We start from the raw sequence: 19,999 nt of genomic DNA on the forward strand, positions 1-19,999 counted from the left end.
TATGTCTGTGCTCAAACACAAAACTCTCAGCACCAGCAGTGATTTCACAAACTAATGTCACCACAAACTAGAGCTAGAGCTGTGTTTGTGTTCAGTTATGCAGATTATCGAGCGAGTTTGTTGACTTGTAATCTCTACATTACTTCCATTTTCCAGATACGAAGAAATCAGAGTACAAGCTGTACATCTGTACAGTACAGCTTTCAAATATAGTACAGCTTCACTGGACCAGAAACGTTCCTGACACACACAATTCTACAGAACAGTACTTAGATTCTTCCTCTCTTTTGTTTTGCTGTATTTATTGCAAAAATCGTAAGCCAAGTTTAAAGTTTCACAGCAGAACTGCACTTGAAAGACAGCAAATGAAAGTGAGTCCTTTCCACACAAGTGTGGTGGGTAATCAAAATGTTTCCCGACAAAGGCAAATGTTTTTCAGGAAAATAAAGTAGACACTTCACTCGTCGTAGTGAGGGCACAAATTCCCAATGAGTGCCACCGCATCTGAACGCGGTTTGGGAAGGTGGGAGGCTGCTTGCAAAGGGAGCGATGGATGGATGGATGGAGAAATAATTCCCAGGATTGCTTTATGTTTCGTATTGGCATGATATGGAGAGGTGTTTCTTTTCTTGAACTTTCATTGATTGGAAAGTATTATGATGATGGTTTATTATTTTCACATGCCTTTACTGCTGTTTATGTTGCTTTTGTAGCATGGCTGCATGGGGAAGTTGTTCCTGAAATCAAGTAACACTTCTCTTCCTTTGTCCCTTGGGATATCTACATTATTCTTTGAATAAAAGTTGTTTTGGTTTTTTTTTTCCAGTTTGAGGACTTTATCAGAGCCGCTGATGTTTCATGCTTGGGATTCTTCTGTTTCTTCTGTAGATGTTCGTAGCTATTTCTTATTGTGAAGCTATAGCTGTCCTGGAGATGTTTCTCAACTTATTGACAGTAATGTGCTTATTTCCAGACAGCATCTTATTTCTCTTCGTACCACCTAGGAATGTGTAAGAGTTTGTCTCTGTTTTAATCTTGCAGAATATTCTCAGTGCCATGAGGGACATCGTGCAACACCGAACGTCGATTTTCATTGCTCACAGGTTGTCAACAGTAGTCGACGCAGATGAAATCATTGTGTTGGATCAGGTGAGGTGATCACCCTGTGATGTGTAATTTTCGCATGATGTCAGCGTTTGCTTTAGAGAGCCTGGGTGTCCATTTTGAAATATTCTGCTCCCACCAAGCTATGGGAAGTTCTTTCTTTGGAAACGAACCATGTTAGAAAATTCTAGCCCAAGCTTTGCTTTTTATATATTCCTCCTTTGCAGCTAACAGTTTCAGCTGCAGAAACTTGCATGTGTGACTCTCATGTATGTTGTATTTTTACTTCATTTGCATAGCTCATTTAATTACATGTTCTTTATACAGATTATGACAAATTTCACTTGATGCTCTGGGACTGGCTTAATGTTGCATATTTTGAATCTAATTTATTACATGCTTCTGTCAGATTAGGTTTCCTAATGTGTTCCCCCAATTTATGCTTCATTCTCATTACTCAGTGAGTGTCTATTTTTCACATGCATCCATTATTTTTTTTTTTTTCAGTGGAACCAGAGAGGACAGCATGTTCTGTTTCCATGCAGATAAAACTGTTGTAGGATTGTTCAGTCTAATTATGTTATAAATCTGAACACCGTTCTCTATTGTACCTGTAGAAAAGTGTGATTATTCTCTTTCTGTATGCTTCTCTCATATGGAAAAAAAAATACAGAGAAGTTTCAACATTTGATTTACTAATATCACTATTCAGCTGTTACCTCGTATTCAGTCTGTCCTAAGTCTGTTTTCTTCCCTATGACCCTTATCTTGGTATCAATTTCAAATATACTAATGTCCCTATTAACTACTAGTAACTTCATAGTTAGTCTTTAAACTGATAATGCTGAAAATATAGTGCTCTAATCTGCTGACAGTAGCTGTGAAATTTATCTCTGCTCTGCATTCATTTTTTTCAGTTGCTATTTATATGCTTGTGATCATAGGTGTATTTAGTGACTAAAATATGCATATCTAAAAGAAAACAAATTATTCCTACAGTACTTTAAATGATTTCATGGGGAATTAGAACAAAATCTTATGCAACTCTCTGCTGTACAAATCTCAGCTTCATATGAATCTCAAAATGAAGTAGTGGAACAAATCACTCGTGCTGCTCTGTGGAGTTTTTGTTTGGTTTTGATCTGCTTGTTTTTTCAGCTTTTGCTGAAAAATCATTTCCTAAGGTGTATCCTTTATGTAACTGCATGTTAAAACATCTTGCAAATGTTTTTTAACGTGTTATAAGGCAATCTGCGACTTTTTGTTTTCGATGCAAGTTTTCACAGTTTACCAAGAGTGTGTTTTGTGTTACAGTGTAACTGTTAAATTAAAAATAAAAGCACAACCTAGAACTGTAAAACCGCTAGGGTGCTCGCTTTCATGAATGATGTTAGTGTAAGAAAGATTGTGAATGAATAAGGCAGCGTGGTGCATCGCTTTCGGTGCCCGCCTGCTTCGTGAGGCGTCGGTGACGTCTGCTCAGCAGAAAGTTGCCCCTTTTTGTCCCAGCTTGATAGATGAGCGCTGTGTTAGCAACCACATAAGTAAGGCTCGGCAGTGGAGACGAGACAAGATGGTTGTGACTGTTTGTGCTTAGCAGTGGAAATATGGCATCGCAGTTTCAGCACCTTTGCCTAGGTAACATCAGAATAGTTCCCGAGTGAGTAAACCGACATTGTGTTAATGATCTGAACGCTGTGAAGCTGAACAGAGAAGTTACATTTTTGGTGATTGCTCAAGAGTTATTAAAAAAAGGCCATAATTCAAAAGCCTAATTTCTACTACAATGAACTCTCTCACTTGAAGTTTTTAAATAAATTCTACAGTTATGTTGGTCAGGTGTATATTTGTTCAGGTTCCACCAGCACGACTAGTAATAGAAGTGACAAGACCCAATTTTTTTCCCAGCATGTTCATCAGCAGCTGTCACAAGGAGGTAGATTTAATTGGAGATCAGAACTTAGAACTAATACAAAATCCATGTAGTAGTCCGTATAATGAATGTTTCCCAAAAGAAAGAATAGCTGGAGAGTGAATACATTATTTTAATTTGAAGTGGGTGAATATAACTGTATATCTCAAAGTAAAAAAATGAGGTTTTTTGAAGAGTAGTGTTGTTTCACTGTCTGCAGGATTTGAGCTTTCCTCTCTGACTCTTTCTTCCCAATTCCGCAGTGATGGTCAATAAATCATCTTTGCTCTTGAGAACAGCACCGATGAGCTGAACCGCTCACTCGATTTTTCGTGACAGCAATTGCAATGACACAAGTTACTGATCACCCATCTAAAAGCAGAGTTTACACTAATTGTTTTTAGGATTTGATTTGAAGTGTGTTTTATCTAGTACAAATCTGTCTCTGTATGCTCTGTTAATTTAGCTTCTTAGTGTGTTTGTTATCAAGCAAAGATGAACGCCTGTTTGTTTTGGTACATTTGTGTCACTTCTGCACTGGTAGTCTAACACCTTGCTCCTCATATAGAAGTCTACATTTACTTTAAATAGCTCTTCCAGTTTAGACAGTAAAACTTTCCATGTTGGTGGGTTTTAAATTTTGTCCAGATGGACGAAAGGCATCTACGTTCCCATTAATATGAGACTGAGAAGGACACAGCTCCTTGTTTCCAGCTTACAGTGTAGCACACAATGGAGTGCACCACGTATTGAGTCTCTTGCTGCTGTCCCAAGCTCCTTCTCATTAATAGCTGCTGTAATCTGTACTGTAAAACTGTGGCCCGTATGGTGGCTGCTTTTATATTCCAAAAGATCTGGTAATACTGACGACTGACGGACTCACCTTCTTTTACAGGGTAAAGTTGTGGAACGTGGTAGACATGCAGAGCTCCTTGCAAGTCCCAGCAATCTCTATTATGAAATGTGGCATACGCAGAGCAGCAAAGTACTGACTAGTCATAACAATCCCAACTGGGAAGAGAGGAATAATCGGATGTCCAAAGAGGAGGAAAGGAAGAAACTAGAAGAAGAAATTGTCAATAGTGTGAAAGGCTGTGGAAACTGTTCATGCTAAGTATGATCCTGGCTTAATCTTCTATAGCAGGTTAAAAATGCACAAGATGACAGTGAAGTGCAGCTCTTGTTGCTTAACTCGGCTTTCAAAAACTTCCTGGGTTTTGGGGTTTTACCCTTTCTCAGAGGGACGTAATTTCAACCAAAGGAGTTCTATTTTTACATCTTCAGAAGTCCGTAATATTCATTGGCATCTGCGAGAGCTGAGCTTTTCCAAAAACTTTAAACTTGTCAACTAAGAGCGTAACTTATGGCAATTTTTAGGCATTGGTAAGTTCTCCTGGTAGTCACTTGAGGTGGATTATTAAATTGTAAACAGATTTGTCCTTGGTTTACCTTATTTCTCATCCTGAATGGTTGATAAATATGTCATGTTTTAATTGTAATTGGGCTAATTTGAACTCATTTGCTAGTGAGGAAGATGCAATTTAAATTTTTCAGTGCTGTTCTGGTTTAAAATGTTCTTCCCTTGTAAAGAATAAGCAAAGCCTCAACAAGATATTAGACACTTCTTGTAGCAAACTAAATATTGGAATTATCCATCTCGCCCTTTTTCAGAACCACTTTTTATACTGGTCTATCAGGAAATGTATTGGTATTATTGTAAAAGAAAACGAACAGTATTGTTAGGAGCTGGCAGAAATCTGGAGTTGACAAAATATTGTGTGACTTTCTGGAAAACATACAAAATAGTGTATGTGAATATGAAGAATCTGAAGTTTCCCTTAAATGAAAAATCCCGAGTTCAGGATTCTGTATCCTCAACATCTGCTGCAGCAGTCAAAGCAGAACACAGTCACTTTTCTATTTCAGTCACGGTCTTAGGGAGCAATTAAGATTCAATAAAGACTTCCATAAGTTTCTATTATGTCATTAATACATGGGAAAATGACCTGGATAACGTCGAAAGCGTTGCTATAATAATCTCCTCATTTCAGTAGTCAAGAAACTTCAGTCTTTGCCATTAGCAGGATGCTATAGGGGTATTGAGTTTGTGTGGCCAGGTTTTGGTAGCTTGGGGGGGCTGCAGGGGTGGCTTCTGTGAGAAGCTTCCAACAGCTTCCCCCATGTCCGATGGAGCCAATGCCAGCTGGCTCCAAGACAGACCCACCACTGGGCAAGGCCAAGCCCATCAGCGATGGTGGTAGTGACTCTGGGACAACAGATTTAAGAAGGGGGGGAAAAAACCTGCTGGAAAAAACAGTAGCCAGAGAGGAGCGCGAATACGTGAGAGGAACAACTCTGCAGGCACCAAGGTCAGTGCAGGAGGAGGGCAGGAGGTGCTCCAGGCCTCAGAGCAGAGGTTCCCTGCAGCCATGGAGCAGACCATGGTGAGGCAGGCTGTCCCTGCAGCCATGAAGGAGCAGATCCCTGCCCACAGCCCGGGGAGGACCCCACGCTGGAGCAGAGGGATGCCCGAAGGAGGCTTCAACCCTGTGGGGAGCCCATGCTGCAGCAGGCTCCTGGCAGGACCTGCGGACCCATGGAGAGAGGAGCCCACATTGGAGCAGGTTTGCTGGCAGGGCTTGTGACCCACACTGGAGCAGCCTGTTCCTGAGGGACGGCACGCCATGGAAGGGACCTATGCTGGGGCAGTTCATGGAGGACTCTGTCCCATGGGAGGGACCCCGCGCTGGAGCAGGCGCAGAGCGTGAGGAAGGAGCGGCAGAGGCAGCGTGTGATGAACAGACCGCAGCCGCCATTCCAGTCCCCCCGCGCCGCTCGGGGGAGGAGGTGGAGAAATCGGGAGTGAAGCTGAGCCTGGGAAGAAGGGAGGGGTGGGGGGAAGGTGTTTTAAGATTTGGTGTTTTCTCATTACCTGATTTGATTGGCAATAAATTACATTAATTCCCCGAGTCGAGCCTGGTTTGCCTGTGACGGTAACTGGTGAATGATCTTCCTGCCCTGATCTCCCCCCAGGGACCTTCCGTTGTGTTTTCTGTCCCCTGTCCAGCTGAGGAGGGGGGTCACAGAGCGGCTGGGTGGGTCCCTGGCACCCAGCCACCGTCAGCCCACCACAACAGGATCAAATTTTTACCGTATCTGTTTATCTCTAGTTACTCTGGTATAATTCTTCATGTTGAATTTTAAAATTAAAATCTTTCTCTTGGATATTGAAAAATAACTTTTTTCTACTGGGGAATTATAGCAGCGTAATTACACTGATACAACTACATTTGTAAATCAGATGGAAGATTTCTCAGTGTGGGCAGTGAACTTGGTGCTTCTGGAAATTTAGTTGCAAATAGTGTTTTTTTGTTACACCCTCCCCTCCAGCTAAATATAGGAACAGTAACTTAAAGAGAGAGAAATCTTTGCTATCTTTTCTGCTAGTCACTCATTTTATCTCTTGTTAAAATGATGGGTAAAAAAAAACAACCTGGTATCAATCTGCAGTTAAAAATTATTTTAAAAGTATATCGAGTGTAAAGACTTTTATTTTCATCCTTGGAGTGCAGAAGCACAGTGAAGCCTGGTTAATGTAGTGGCAGTTCAGAATTCTTCTAGCTTACAATCTTCCTTTTATTTTCGCTAATTGTCTCCTTTTTAAGTTTCTGACAGCAGTGAGGTTGACTGGAAAGGTGCAGTTATCTCTGAACTGCCACAAGCAGTTGGCAAAGGTTTAATAAAAAGTCTTTTTATGAGGCATCTCCCTTTCCTGTATCGTGGCTCATAAAAAAATCAAACAATGTGTCGCCACGCCGCAAGAGCTAGTTTTTGGAATTAAATAATGTTCTCTACTGTTGCATGCACCAGATCACGTGCAAAGGCTGTAAATAGTAATATTTCAATCTTGAGATATTCCCCCCCCCCTTTGGCACAAATATTCGAAATATCATTGGTCTGAAAGACGGAGGAAAGGGTTTTTTTCTCAATGATCTCTTTTCTGTATTGCGGGGCTGAGACATGCTAGTAACGGTCTACAGAGCGCACCGAAGCTGGCTTTATCTGTTAAACAGTCTGAAACCAAGAGCCATTTTAGTGCCAAATGTGACGGCCTTTGGGAAGGGAGGTTTTCAGCTGAGCAAGTGATGGGTTTTGTCACTGGGGATGGGCTTTGCAAGTGCTCACCTGTTCTCAGACGGTAAATACCAAAAGTGATCAACGTTTGTTTCATTCTCGAAAGGATTTGATCTGTAGGGCCGCTGCCTGTCTCTGCTGTCATCTGTGATGCCAGTCAACGTGCTGCAGCTTTGCCCATCTTTCAGCAAACTGAAGGGCAGGAGGTGACTCTTAACAAAGGCGTTTCCTAAAAAAGGCGGCCAGCTGTACAGTAGCATATTTGGTTTAAAGAATTGCCGTGAGTGTCTGGAGATGACTGAAATCTGCCCGTGGCATGGGGTTGCCAGATAAACATTCCTGGCTTGTTTGTGGCTTTATTTGGACGAATGCTCTCTACACGTGTGTCTCTGCTGCTTAGGCACAGGTTACACAGATACACTTCACTACTGTAAATTTAGCAGCTACACGTGAGAAAGAGAGAAAAGAAGAAAAGATCTGTACTAATGAGAGCAAAAAGGTTTTTCTCCCCCCATTACTTTCCCAAGCTAAATAGGAAAATGTCCTCTGGAAGCAGAAGTGGTCATGGCACATCTGAAGAGTTGTGTGTGGATCGTCTCCTGCCGCAGCCTCGCACGACTGCCAGACAGACGCAAGAACAAGAGGCCGAGTGTTAACGTTCCACTCGTGAGCAGGCAGCTCGGAGAAGCAGCAGCGATTCTTGGCGATTCTCTTGTCTGCCGGAGAGTGACACTTGTGCTCTCTTTCTTGGCTTGTTTTTATATTTAAGTTTTGTTCGTATACTGCGGCTCCAAAGTGTCACCATTTGAAGCAGACAATGAAGACGCTGAGTGGGAGAGTCACGGCTTGGAGAGACTCTCGCTGCAGTGCACGGACTCTCAAGACAGCGTAGGTGGCATCTCTGTGAAAAGCCTTCCGCTTCCTTGCGGGAAACCGATTTATGGAGGTCTTCCACGGCCTCTGGGGCTCTCGGTAATTCAGCCCTTCTGCAATCTGGAACATCACTCTTCGAAACAGCAGCTTTTCATGTGCTGGGCTTTCAGCTGGTTGTTGTTCAAAACCCAAGCCATCTACTACCATTATAAATGTTTTGTTTGCAATTTTAAAGTGGAAAAAGCTTTTTTTTTCCCTTTCATTCCCTTTTTTGAAAGGAAATGCGTTTGTGAAAAATGGATGTTAGAAAGGGGCTGCTGCTTGCAGTGTGTAGTCATCCAGTAACTATGCACTTTCAGAATTTAAATTCCCATGTAAAAACTTAGCAGGCACAGGATGTGGAGGCACAGCACACAGAACATTGGCTCTTCTGACCTCAAGGTCGCCAAACCGAACGCGTGGTTGGTGAAGAGGTTGGCTTGCCTGACAGGTGGAAGTTCAGACTTTGCCACTTGCAGGTGATCCCTCAGTTCACTCTCAGTAGTTCTGGTCTGTGGATTATTACCCACATCTCTCAGCACCAAGATTTTAAATTATGTTCAAGTTTTTGTTTCAGAATAGAAATGTAAAATGCAAATTGTACAGTGAGATGATAGATGGTCAAGACCAACAACAAGCTAGTTTTAAGATCCTATTGTGTGAACATTCTGCTGGAAGACCTCTTAACCCTGACTCCTGTTGTTCATCTGTGTATAGATAATTATTACTAAATAAAGGATTTATCTTTGTGAATAGAAATGGGTGTCCTGTCAAAATGGCTTTTCCAGCTTTGCAGCCTTTTCCAGAGGACATGGTCACTGGTATGGAATATGGATAGCAGCGATTTTGGCAACAGCCATGGCAGTATGGCTCTTCCACTCGGAAAGGGAAGCCTGGAGTTGGCCTCTTTAGTAAAAGCAATTGCTTGCAGTGCTTGGTAATGACAGTGAAGGCGATAACAAGTTGGCGGCGGGGGGGGGTAGCGTAAGGCACCGGATTGATCAGACAGGTGAGTTTGTACAGTGCCCCCCAATTCTGGTCCCGCTCGGCTGTCGTGTCCCCTTTGTTCTTGGTGCGTGGAGCTGCAAAAAATGTGTGAAGAGCGCTCGTGTTAGGTGCAACGTGCTGAGGAGAGTGAAAAGTCTGCTTAAAAACTTCGCTGTTTCTTACTTTAAAATACTGTATTTTGATAAATGGAAACTCTGAACTTGTGAACAGCCGAAGTAGATCTGTTTTGATAGTTTGCCTGAGCCCTTGATGTGAAGTTGTGTGTGATTACTGACTGGGTTTCTTTGTGCAGCTGTAACTCTGGCTGCTCGAAACGTGGGGCGTTTTTATTTGTGCGTAATTTTGATAGTTCTTTTAATGTGCTTGCACCTAATTGACCTGAGCCACTGATGAACGGGAGACCCTGGTGCAGGCTGGGATTTTTCAAGTGTGGCTGGCTGAACTTCCAGCTGTTGTTTCTAAAGGTTCGTTTGCTTATCTTTAAATCTTGTAGTGACACTGTGCAGGACTACTCCGTAGCTGTTTACTGACAAAAAAAAAGTCATTAATTTTTGAGGGGAAAGAGCTATAATGGGCACATGGGGTTTTTTCCTTCATGTGTACATGTAACTTCTGTTGGTGCTAATTTGAGTTGCACGTGTGCATCAAGGAAAACAGTAATTACAGGTCCAGCATTTTATAATCTTCACATAAATTAGGAATCATTTTGAGGTTACGGTGCTCATTTAACACCCCATCTGTGTTCAAACCAGGGTTGCAGAAGTGACAATTTAGTATTCTATCGATTATCTGCTACTTCCCAGTGAAAAAATTCCAGTGATGTTTGTTTTGGTTAGTTGAGCATCTAAACAGTCTTCCCTACCTTTATTCCTGGCGTCTGCTGGAAATTGATAGGATGGGAGGTTTGGTGGCAGCTGGATGCTCTCTTAACTGCGTGCTGAAGAGTTTGTCATGTTTCTTGGAAGGAGCTGGGGCATTTTTCTAAAATAATTATATTTTTTAAAAAGTGTTGTGATGTGACAATGCTGGGATGTAGTTGTCTCACTAACGAAACGGTGATGTTGTTGAGATGGTGAGGGAGGTAAACTTTAGATGCCTGAGCATCCTGTAGAATGGGTACTCGAGAATTTAGCTGCTTCTTGACTTCAGTGTATAAATCTGATTTTAAGAAAACCCTTAAATGGTTAGTCCCTGAAAAATACCTTTTAAATTCCTCTTGCGTGACTTTTGCTCGGTTTCTGCAGATGTTGTGGGTAACCCCAGGGAATAGACATGAGCTTTATGCAGCCTTGGAAAACCGACCGAAACCTTGAGAGCTCAGTCTTACAGAGGAAGGTGTGCAGGCTGAGTTGTTCGCGTCCCCAGGTCCTGCTGGTCTCCCACCGGGACGCTGCCAGAGCCTGAAGGGAGGAAAACTCTGCGATGGCCAGGTCACCGTTGGCCTGGTAAAGCTCTGGCCACACGGCTGGGAGCGTTGCTGTGTGATCCTAGGAGTGCTGCTGTGTGATCCTAGGAGCGTCGCTGGGTATTGTCCTGTGGATGCTTCGGAACAGAGCCGAAAAACTGGAGTATGGCATCCATCGCGGTGTGCTCGTTTTATCAGCGCCGTTGTGATCCTCTGTATGTGAAGTATTGCTGCTTACACCACCAGCTGCATGCTAGGCTAAGGGTGGCTTCCTAAATAGACTTTAAGGCACGTCGCGTGAGAGTGAATGAGGATTAACTGTCTTCTGAGTCACTGGGCACTGGTGGAAGTAGGGCTGACAGGGTAAGGTTTGTGTGCGTAACTGAATCTGTGAACTCACAGAGCTGCTCTGCGAGCTCCCTGCAGCTGCAGCGTGGTCGTGACCATGGTTGCCTTAGCACTTCGGTGTGGGATCTCGCTCAGGTGAGATGTGTCAGTTGTATTAAGGTGCACAGTGGATTTATTAACTGGAAAAAAAGAGGAAAAATGCGGTTTTTACTAATGTCTTAGGGCAGAATGTAAAATAGCATCCCCAAGGTTGAGAGACTGTGACATCTCAGCTCCCCCCTCATTTCATTTCCAGTTTTCAATGCTTTGTAGCCCTTTATAAAATTGTCAAGTAACGCATTTATGTCACACCAACTTAAAATGCGTCTTGTAAAGCTATCAACCTTATCCTGGAGAGGGGAGAGGGAAAGGGAGAGAAGTTTTTCTTCTCCATTATGGAGAGGAAGGAACAGGCTGAAATGCGATGTATGGGCTTGTGTTGCGTCCTTTGAATGCGTTGTAAAGTGCTCGGCAAGTGTCATCGGGAGACTGGGCTGGCCTTGTGCAGACACCAACAAACACGGAGGAAAGTGGAGGCTGAAAAGATGAAAAGTTTCCATTTTACGCTAGCTAGAGAAAATGGAATGTGAAGGTCAGTCTGTAATTGGGAATGAACACTTCAGGTGCAGTCAATGCATGAATTATGAAATGGGCTATGCGGCTTTTAAAGAATGGAAATACACATTCGGGTATTTTCACACAGGGGTGTAAAAATCTTTATTTCTTCCGCGATATGAAAAACTTCCTGGCTTTTGAAGAACACAGATAAAAGATGGAGCTTATTTACAGTTAAAAACAGCATTTGCAGGATTTGTGGGAGGGAAGGAGTGGCATCGCCTGTTGACGCTGTTACTCACTACGTGATCTGGGATATTTGGCAGGATACAAGGGAGGGGGAAGAGCGCGAGGCGAAAGTCTTTTCGGCTGGAGCTGTTCCGTCTGCTGGGCGCAACCTTCACACCGGCTTATTGCGAAGGATGTGCGAGGGCTGTGCTGGTAACGGGCTTGGCGTGTTTGGAGCCCGGATGGTGAGACCTTGCCAAAAACCCACGCGCCAGGTCGAGCCTCACGACAGCCCTGTAGTCTGAGGAAGCTCTCGGGAGCAGCTTGTTCAATGTTAGCAAGTTACGCCAAGCGACTCGCAGGCGAAGAAGTAACACGCTGCTGCTGCCGTGGGGCAGCTGACGTGTCGAGTAGAGGAATGCCTGGTGGTTCTGGCCAGCTCTCGCCCAGGCTGTGTAGCTGGCGTCACAGGTATCTGTAGCATTAAGAGAAGGATTTTTGGCAGGCTTCAGGCTTTTGAACCGTTGAAGCCAGACTTCTGTGCGCGTGTAAAGTGTGTGTGTGTGTCTGGGAATTGTTTAAAGTGGAGACCGGGAGGAGTTGTAAACCTACAGAATTGTATCGTGGAACACCTGAAGCTTATCTTTGAGGGTGTGGGGGGAATCGGTTCATGTTCAGTGGTGTGTGTAGACCACAGAGTGGCTATAGTGGATGTGACTGAAAATGTCATTTGCCTGAGCAAACAGCATTTCCAAAGTTTTAGGGTAAAAATAAATTAATGACCTTAAGTTAAACAACGCAGCGACTTTTTTTTTGTTTTACACTATTTTACAGTGTTTAAATATAAATGGAAGAGGAAGAAAAATTCAGAGAGGTGAACGTGGGTTAGTGGGGGAAGGAAGATTTCCTGAATTCAGTCCCTTAGCTGCAAACTTTGAAACTCGAGGTACCGTTAGCGGCCTCGGTGCTGGTGTGCCGTGGAGGAGCACTGCCTCCCAAAGGACCTCTCCAGGCGACCTCGGTGGGGTGGGACGCGGCACCTGGGACCTCTCGCGAGGCGGCTGGCTTGCGGGGAGAGGTTTGCTTTACGAAACGCTGCGTGGGGAGCTCTGCCACAGCATCTGCTTCTCCCAGCTTGGGCAGGCAGGTAGCCTGAAGAGGATGCTGAGAACAGCAGCCTGCTCCATGCTGTCTTTTGTCTGCTGCGGCTTACGTATTATTCGAGTTCTCCAGGCATCGAATTTTCAGTAGCATCCCTGTGCGTGATCGTGTTACGTAGCAGTGCTTCCAAAATGGCCAGAGACAGAGCGCAGTACAGGCACACAATTCTCGCAGCCTGGAAAGAATGGTTTTGAAAGTCATGTCCACCGAAAATTAGTGTTTGCCAGAACCCTGGGCTTGTGCTCAGCGTGGCTGCGAAGAGCGTACCTGTCTGCTGAAAGGTGTGCGTGGGTGCTGTAGCCTGCAGTACACGGAGGCAGTTGGATTCAGTCCCCGTCAGCCTTGCGCTTTCTTATCAGTCCCCTGGAATTTTTGATGTTCGGAATCTCCAGCTGACCACAGAAACCTTCCTCTGTCAAATGTAGAACTCCACGGCTAAAATTTTCCCTCCTGAATCTCAGCGTGGGCAAGGTTTAGCTGTCACTAAACAAGAGGTTTCCTGTGCATGCTAGCAGCATGCAGAACATCAGATGGGGTTTTTAGAAGTAGTTGCTGTTGCTTGAGCTATGCTCCCAGCAGAACTGGTGGCTGGAATATCAATCAGGTATTTGATTCTCAAGTCACAAAGTACCACGAAGTGGCTGTAAGTTGCTTAAAGATTTCTAAGACTTCATTTGGGTTTTGTGTTGTCGGTTTGTACATTGGTTACTGTAATGCTGTCAAGCTTAGCTGGATGGTTCCGTGATGCAACAGCTCTGGGCCACGGTCTGGGAAGTATGTGTCCGCACCACAGCCTGCAACGTGTGCCTTGTGCATGATAGGCGCCGGAGTGGTGGGGTTAAAACACTTGAGATGTTCTCGTAGGAGATGTGTATGTGATTCACAAGTGAGTTAACACTCTCAACTCCTAATTCATACAGATAAAGCCATCCTGCCACACCATCAAGCCCCAGGTGCTTATATATGTACTAAATATAAACACAAAGACCGCAGTGAAGGAAAGGAGGAAGAGGAAACAACTGAAGGAGGGCTGCAATATTGAAAAGATCACCTAATACAAATAGCGTGGGAGTAATCGACAGCAAGTCAAATGCAAATGACACTTGCAAAAACCAAAGGGGAACGCAGAAAACTGCTTTTCGATGTACGAGCAGCTCCAGAAGCTGGCAAAAAATGTTTTCCATTGATTACTTTGTGGGTTTTGTTTTATTTGAAGGCCCAAAACTTTCTAGCTGTTACTCAGTCTACTGGAAAGTAGTCAGATTCTAGCAAGTAAATGTCCAAGTGATTCGCATAGGTGCCTAGAAAAGCAAATCCTACAAATGGCTGTGTTTTTAGACTCAGATATTAAAGTCTCTGTGGAAATTCATTCAGTGGGAATATAAGCTCATGTCTAATGGCAGTCTCTGACTTAGACCAAAGCTGCTTTACCGACATTTGAGCTGTCCTGTGGAGATTCTGTTTGAACTAGAATCTGTACAGACATTCACAGACCTTAAATTCCACTGAATGCATCTCTTAAGTACTTTGCTCAAAGCAATGTTAAGCTCTTTTGCTAAATCTGCAAATTATAGTGACTTGACAGCTTTGAGTTTGCAGTCTGGCAGCTCACGTCATCCGCACGTGATGAGCAAAGTAAGAGGCTGCGTTGCTTGCTGGGGACTTACTGGAATCTCGTAATAATAACCAACCGGACAACGTTGGAAAGCTGTGACAACCTGGAAACTGTTTGTGACCTCTGTCAGACACACTTGGTTTTATTCCTGTTGGCTGTAGTGAGATGCGAGCGGTGTTTCATGGAAACGGAGTGGTTGTGTTCCAGAGTGGGAGCCAAAAGTCTTCCTCGAGGGCCTGTGTTGTCATTCAGGTGAATTTCTGTATAAATGGCCACAACACATTCTGAACACCTGAGCCAGATTAAAAAGAAGTTACTCAGCAGATTGTTTCTCTCTGACTGCAGGAGGTAATGAAGTGAGAACAGTTAGCCTGTGAACTGTGCAGGGAACAGAAGAGGAGATGAGAGGAACCTCATGAAGTCCTCGCCGTTGAGTGCTTTGACGTGACCAGTGCTGTCTACATGGGAGGTGAACACAGACTAATGGCTTCATGGTTCAAAGCAACTCAGCGACAATTTAAAATGAAATGGGCAGTGTCAGAAGAGCTGTAAACTCACGGGTCCACGTGTGTCATCTAAATGTAGAAAGTCTTGAACATGCAGGGTGTGTGAGCGTGACCAATCGAGTGGAAGAGCTGTGTCCTTCTCCAAGATTTCCTTGCTAGATTAGTCCGTTATGCCTTGTGACTGGAGGAGATGATTCCTCGCAGTGGAACAAAGTTTCCTCTGTGATGTATTTCATAGGCAACACCTTGCTTTAATACACTCTTGTCCTAAAGTCCTCATCGCTGAACCTGCTGTAAGACCTGTTAGAATGGCGGCACAGAAACTGAAGAAAGCATTGGTTTACCAAGTGGTGCGAACGCAGCCAACTGAATTCAGCCGGTGCTCGTCTTTAAAATAGGTGCAAAAACGAACATGGCCGTAGAAAAATATGGACTTTCTGGATCACCCAACTGTTGCCAGCACAGTTTTTGAATCACAGACCATGCGACAGCTATCAGTATGGTAACAAATACGTGAAGGGAAGCCCTTGGCACTGCCTAAGCCGCTTCTTGCTGTTCAGCCAGATGTTCAGAAAAGCCGGGATCGGCCTGGTTGTGGCTGACTAACATGTTTCTTCACCCATTAACTGGCTATCCATAAACATAGCAAACGAACTTAAAAACCTCAAATCCACCTAGGTGATTAACTTTCCATTCTTTCCGAGAGCTGCTCCATCATTTTGGGGTTCTTTCCGAGGGCTCCAACTCTTGTCACCAGCCTTGGGTCAGGCTGGGGCAGAGCATCTCCGATCCTACCGACGCGTCGCCTTGAAGCTGCTCCCCGATGCAGACTGGGATGTGATCTTTGTGCATTAGGCCATGGCAGGTTGCACTGTTTGGGGTGGGGGTCTGTTTCTGAAAGCGTCGGAAATACTACAGCTCTAAGGGTTAGCTGAAACATCTTCATATGGTTCTAGAGCGGAGCCCAACATGCTGCCAAGTACCAGAACAGTATATAATCTACAAAGTAGCTAGGACTAGTTCGAGAAAAGTTTGATGTGAGCAGGGTGTGGTTACCTAACCCTGGTGTTTTCATCAGCCAAAAACGGTATGTTGTGTGCCTGGGAAGTGCGTACATGAATCTTTGCAAGGTGACTGAGCCTTTCTGGGAGAGTTGCCTCAAGTGCAAAGTCTCCGTCTGCAGTCAGGCTCTCCGGGCATGCGCGTCATGACACTGTCTTTTTCAAGGGAAGCAGGAACAAAGTAAGAACATGATCACACAACTGAGACTATATATTTGTCCTATGAGGAAGATCTCTGAAACCTTCCAAATGTGTAGGCTTCGGTCCAGATTAATGTCTGTGGATCTCAAAATCTCGGGACTGTCATCACAAAAGGCACTACAAAAAGGTTGGAAATTGAGACCTTGCCGTAAGTCCTATAGATAATTGCCTGGCTCCCATGCGCCATGTGAGGTGAGGTTGCTTCACACAGGCAGTGCAATTACCTGCCATACAAATGGAAAATGAGATTGCAACTTTGTGCGCGATTGTCAAGACGACACCCAAACTACAGGCTCTCCAGCAGAACTGCTGCCCTCTTCTTTGGGAGAAAAGCTTGCGCTATTCTCTCTGGAAACAATGGATTTGAAGACATTAATCTTTTTAAATGTGGCCTTTCAAGGTGTCCTGTGAAAGATGATGATCCACTAAGTGTTTACGCTGGTTTCTGCAGCTTTCAGTCGAACAGGGAGAGAAATCTCCCCACCTGGGACCTCCTAGGGCTTTAGTGTGAAGCTAAAATTCAGACCGAGTTTGAACAGAGACCATGCTGACAGCAGACTTAGGGCTTAAGTGCCGGTTACGTGATGCATTGGAGAGTGAATTGAATGGTCCTGTGCTCTTAGGATGGACTAATAACCGAATAAGTGGTTTTCCCATTTTTTTTACTATTCTTATTGAAATCAGGGGCAAGAAGGAAAAAAAGTAAGCGCACTGACACCGGTGCTATATTCTGGAGAGGAGGAGCGTGCAGGTTCCAGGGGAGACAGGGGCGGAGATCCTTGCCTGTTGCAGTCTGAGGCAAATTAACAGTTTATCTGTCAATGTGTCTTCTGGAAGGTAAAAATAAATAAAATTGAGAGGTTCAGAATTACAACTGGAAAAAACGCGCGCCTTCGTTGTAATCACTCACCATAGAAATGTCTTTTAATTTTAACTGTAGTCTTAATTTTGGGGAAGGTGATGAGAGATGCAGGAAGTACATTTAATCTGTGCTTACTGTTGCGTTTGTGTTTTTGAAAGTGCACATTTTTGTCTTAAGAAAGAAGCTAAATTGGTTTGCGCAGGTGTAAAGCTTTCCCTTTATTAATATTTAAATAAATGGAGGACTGTCACTGAACTGCAATTTAGTATTTAGTATTTTTTTAATCAGTCTTTGTTGCATTGGAAAGCATTTATTCTGTTGGGAGGTTTAAAAAAAAAATTATCCTTAAAGTAAATTAATAAAAATCTCTTGTGGAAATGCTGAAATGAAGTGGAATGTTTCCAGAAAAATCAAGCATTATTATGATTTTTTTTAAAGTGTGTGTAAAATAATCCTGTCTTCCAAAAAAGATGCTTGAAGTTGTTTGGATGGAGCTGGCATCTGCCAGAGTAGAGTCACACATAAGATAACATGATTGACCATTTTTGGCATAGGATGGTCTAAATTGGCTCATCTGTTGGCTGTCAGTCTCTTCTGAATCAGATCCAACTCTTTGTAGGCACGTTTCCATATGGTTAAGTTTAGGACTCAAGCTGTTTATATATTAAAAAAAAAAAAAAAAAAAGAAAAAGTCTTTTGTACCAATAACAGTTTCTGGAAAAAGGTATTTGCTCATGTTCCTAATGCATTTCGAAGCTCTTCAGTTTTCTTTACTGGTCAAAATAACCTTGTAAATAGTGAAAGAAGATGTGCCCATGTGTTATGTTAAAATCTTTGAAACATGCAAATAAGATGGGAAGAATTTAAAATTTTTATACATACATACTTAAATACATGCATATATGCATGCATATAATTCTATAATATGCTATTCTTCTAAGCTGAAAAAACAGATTTTTAAGTGTGCTAATATTTTAACTGCGTGCTTTAGGAAAGTAGGATGAATACATGCTGTTGCGTTCGCATTGAGCCTTTCTAAGATTGGCCTTGCATTATTTTTATTCTGATTATTAGCCATCTGGCACTGTGTGCTGCAGTATTTAGTGCCCTAAATAATAATGAAAAATATGGCAATATCTTGTGATACTTTAACATAAAAATATAAGACGGAGGGTATAAAGCTTTGGGCGTATCACCCTAAGGCTACCGAAGCCTGTTGTTCCCTCTGCCCTTGTTTGCCATAAATGCTTCCTTGGCTGGAGACGGCAGTGGTAACAGGAAGGTCTTTGGTCAGCGCACATTAATGAACCTGCATGTCTTGTCGTTAATGAACTACAGGCCTGGAGAACAATGGGTAGGAAAGACTCCAAGATTTATGCCTTTCTGTTCACGTAGATGTGAGCCCCTCCAAGACACACGAGAAAAAGGTGTTTGACTTCAGGTACACCAGAGAGGGCTCTGTCTCTCCCACGTCAGTCAAGCCCCGTAGAAATGCTTGAACTTTAAATAAAATAGCCTTTTCCTTCTGTCTCCCCGCCTCAAAACGCGATGACGAGACTGTTGCATATTCAGCAAAACTCTTGTTCTCGTTGTAGTTAAGTTGCATAATTAGATGGGGCTCAAATGAGGTGAGAGCTGAACCGTAGTGGTTCCGTAGGCTGATGCAGAGGTGAACTGGAAGCTAACTCTAGAACTCACCAAGCTTTCAGTGCTTGAGGAAAACAGTTCAGGGATATTTAGGTTCAAAGGAAGCGACCATTTTCATAAACATTCATTTTAGAGAACGCTTTTGCTGGGAAGATGAATTTACCCTTACGTATTTCTCTGAGGTTGGATTTATTTCTGGAGATTGACCAAGCAGCAATGGGGAGGGCAAGACCTGTGTGGCCAAGTTAGGTGGCTGCCCCATCTGCACTAAACCCAACCATTTTCATCACCTCTACTCTCTGTAACCTCTGTTCACTCCTGGAGCGTCCTCTGTACTCAAAGCAGGAGCGTAAAGTATCAGGTGCCTTCAGGCACAAGGAGCTTAATGTTTCCTAAAGAAATGAAATACTTCCTTAGAGCACTACAACTCCGTCAGCAATAAACAGGACTTGACTTTCTTCTGGATTCGTGCAGCCCGCCCCGAAGAGAGACAACAGCGTTAAAAAGATGGCAATGCTAAACAAAATTCGAGTTTCCACCTGTCACCAAAGGGTCCTTGCCAGCTCTTTTGACTCTGCCATCTTCATCCAGGAGTTATAGATGTCAGCCAGCTTGGCCACAGCAGCAGTGAGGTTTGGACGATGGAGTATCCAGAAACATCTACGGCATCTCTGCGGGTCGTTCATTTAGCGCGCATAGCAGAGGTGTCCAGCCTCCCCTGGGTCACTAGACGTACTGCCCGCGAGTAGATCACATCTGTGCTGAATCCCCAGCAGGTCTGATTCTTCCCAGGCGCGTGCTGAACCAAGGATCCACGCCTGAGCTATGAATTCGGGGTGCACGGGCTGCGTGTCTACGCTGACGTATCCTGATCCTTTTGCCTTCTCCAGGTTTTGTTCTGACCTGTGCTCTGGCAAACACACCAGACCATTCTCGAGCCTGTTTTGTCCGTGCTAGTTGTTTGGGCTTTTTGGTTCGGGGTTGGTTTTTTATTTTTCCCTTCCCCCCCTGCTAATACAGTAGCCTCCCCTAAAGGGGCCAAGGTTGTTCGTCCTGCCAAGGAAATGAGAGAACACAGAGCCTTCTGTCCGCAGAGCATTCGTCTTGGCCAAGGCACAAATGTGAGCTTTTATTTCCTCCTGCTCAGAAGCCACCAATAATGAGGTGTTTGGCTGTGGAAACGCGGTAAGAAAAATGCCCAATTTACACAAAGATTTACAATTTGAAGTTGAAATGTTGGGAGGAAGGTGGGGGGACATGGAGAAATAGATATGGACTAATTGGGGGATCAGAGGCTATTA

The 19,999-nt window shown here is 43.8% G+C and overlaps 1 protein-coding gene across 3 annotated transcripts in view; it reads left to right on the forward strand.

The window, feature by feature from the left end:
- ABCB7 (ATP binding cassette subfamily B member 7) overlaps positions 1–8,821 on the forward strand; it is a 44,389-nt gene extending 35,568 nt beyond the window's left edge. For all 3 annotated transcript variants that reach the window (XM_075435257.1, XM_075435259.1, XM_075435260.1), the window contains 2 exons: positions 1,042–1,149; positions 3,912–8,821. In XM_075435257.1, coding sequence (XP_075291372.1) covers positions 1,042–1,149; positions 3,912–4,130 — 327 coding nt within the window. In that variant the 3' untranslated portion in view covers positions 4,131–8,821. The remainder of the gene's footprint in view (positions 1–1,041; positions 1,150–3,911) is intronic.
- Positions 8,822–19,999: the final 11,178 nt, after the last annotated feature.

The sequence above is a fragment of the Opisthocomus hoazin genome, chromosome 14, assembly GCF_030867145.1.
Source record: "Opisthocomus hoazin isolate bOpiHoa1 chromosome 14, bOpiHoa1.hap1, whole genome shotgun sequence".
In the NCBI taxonomy this organism is placed as follows: domain Eukaryota; kingdom Metazoa; phylum Chordata; class Aves; order Opisthocomiformes; family Opisthocomidae; genus Opisthocomus; species Opisthocomus hoazin.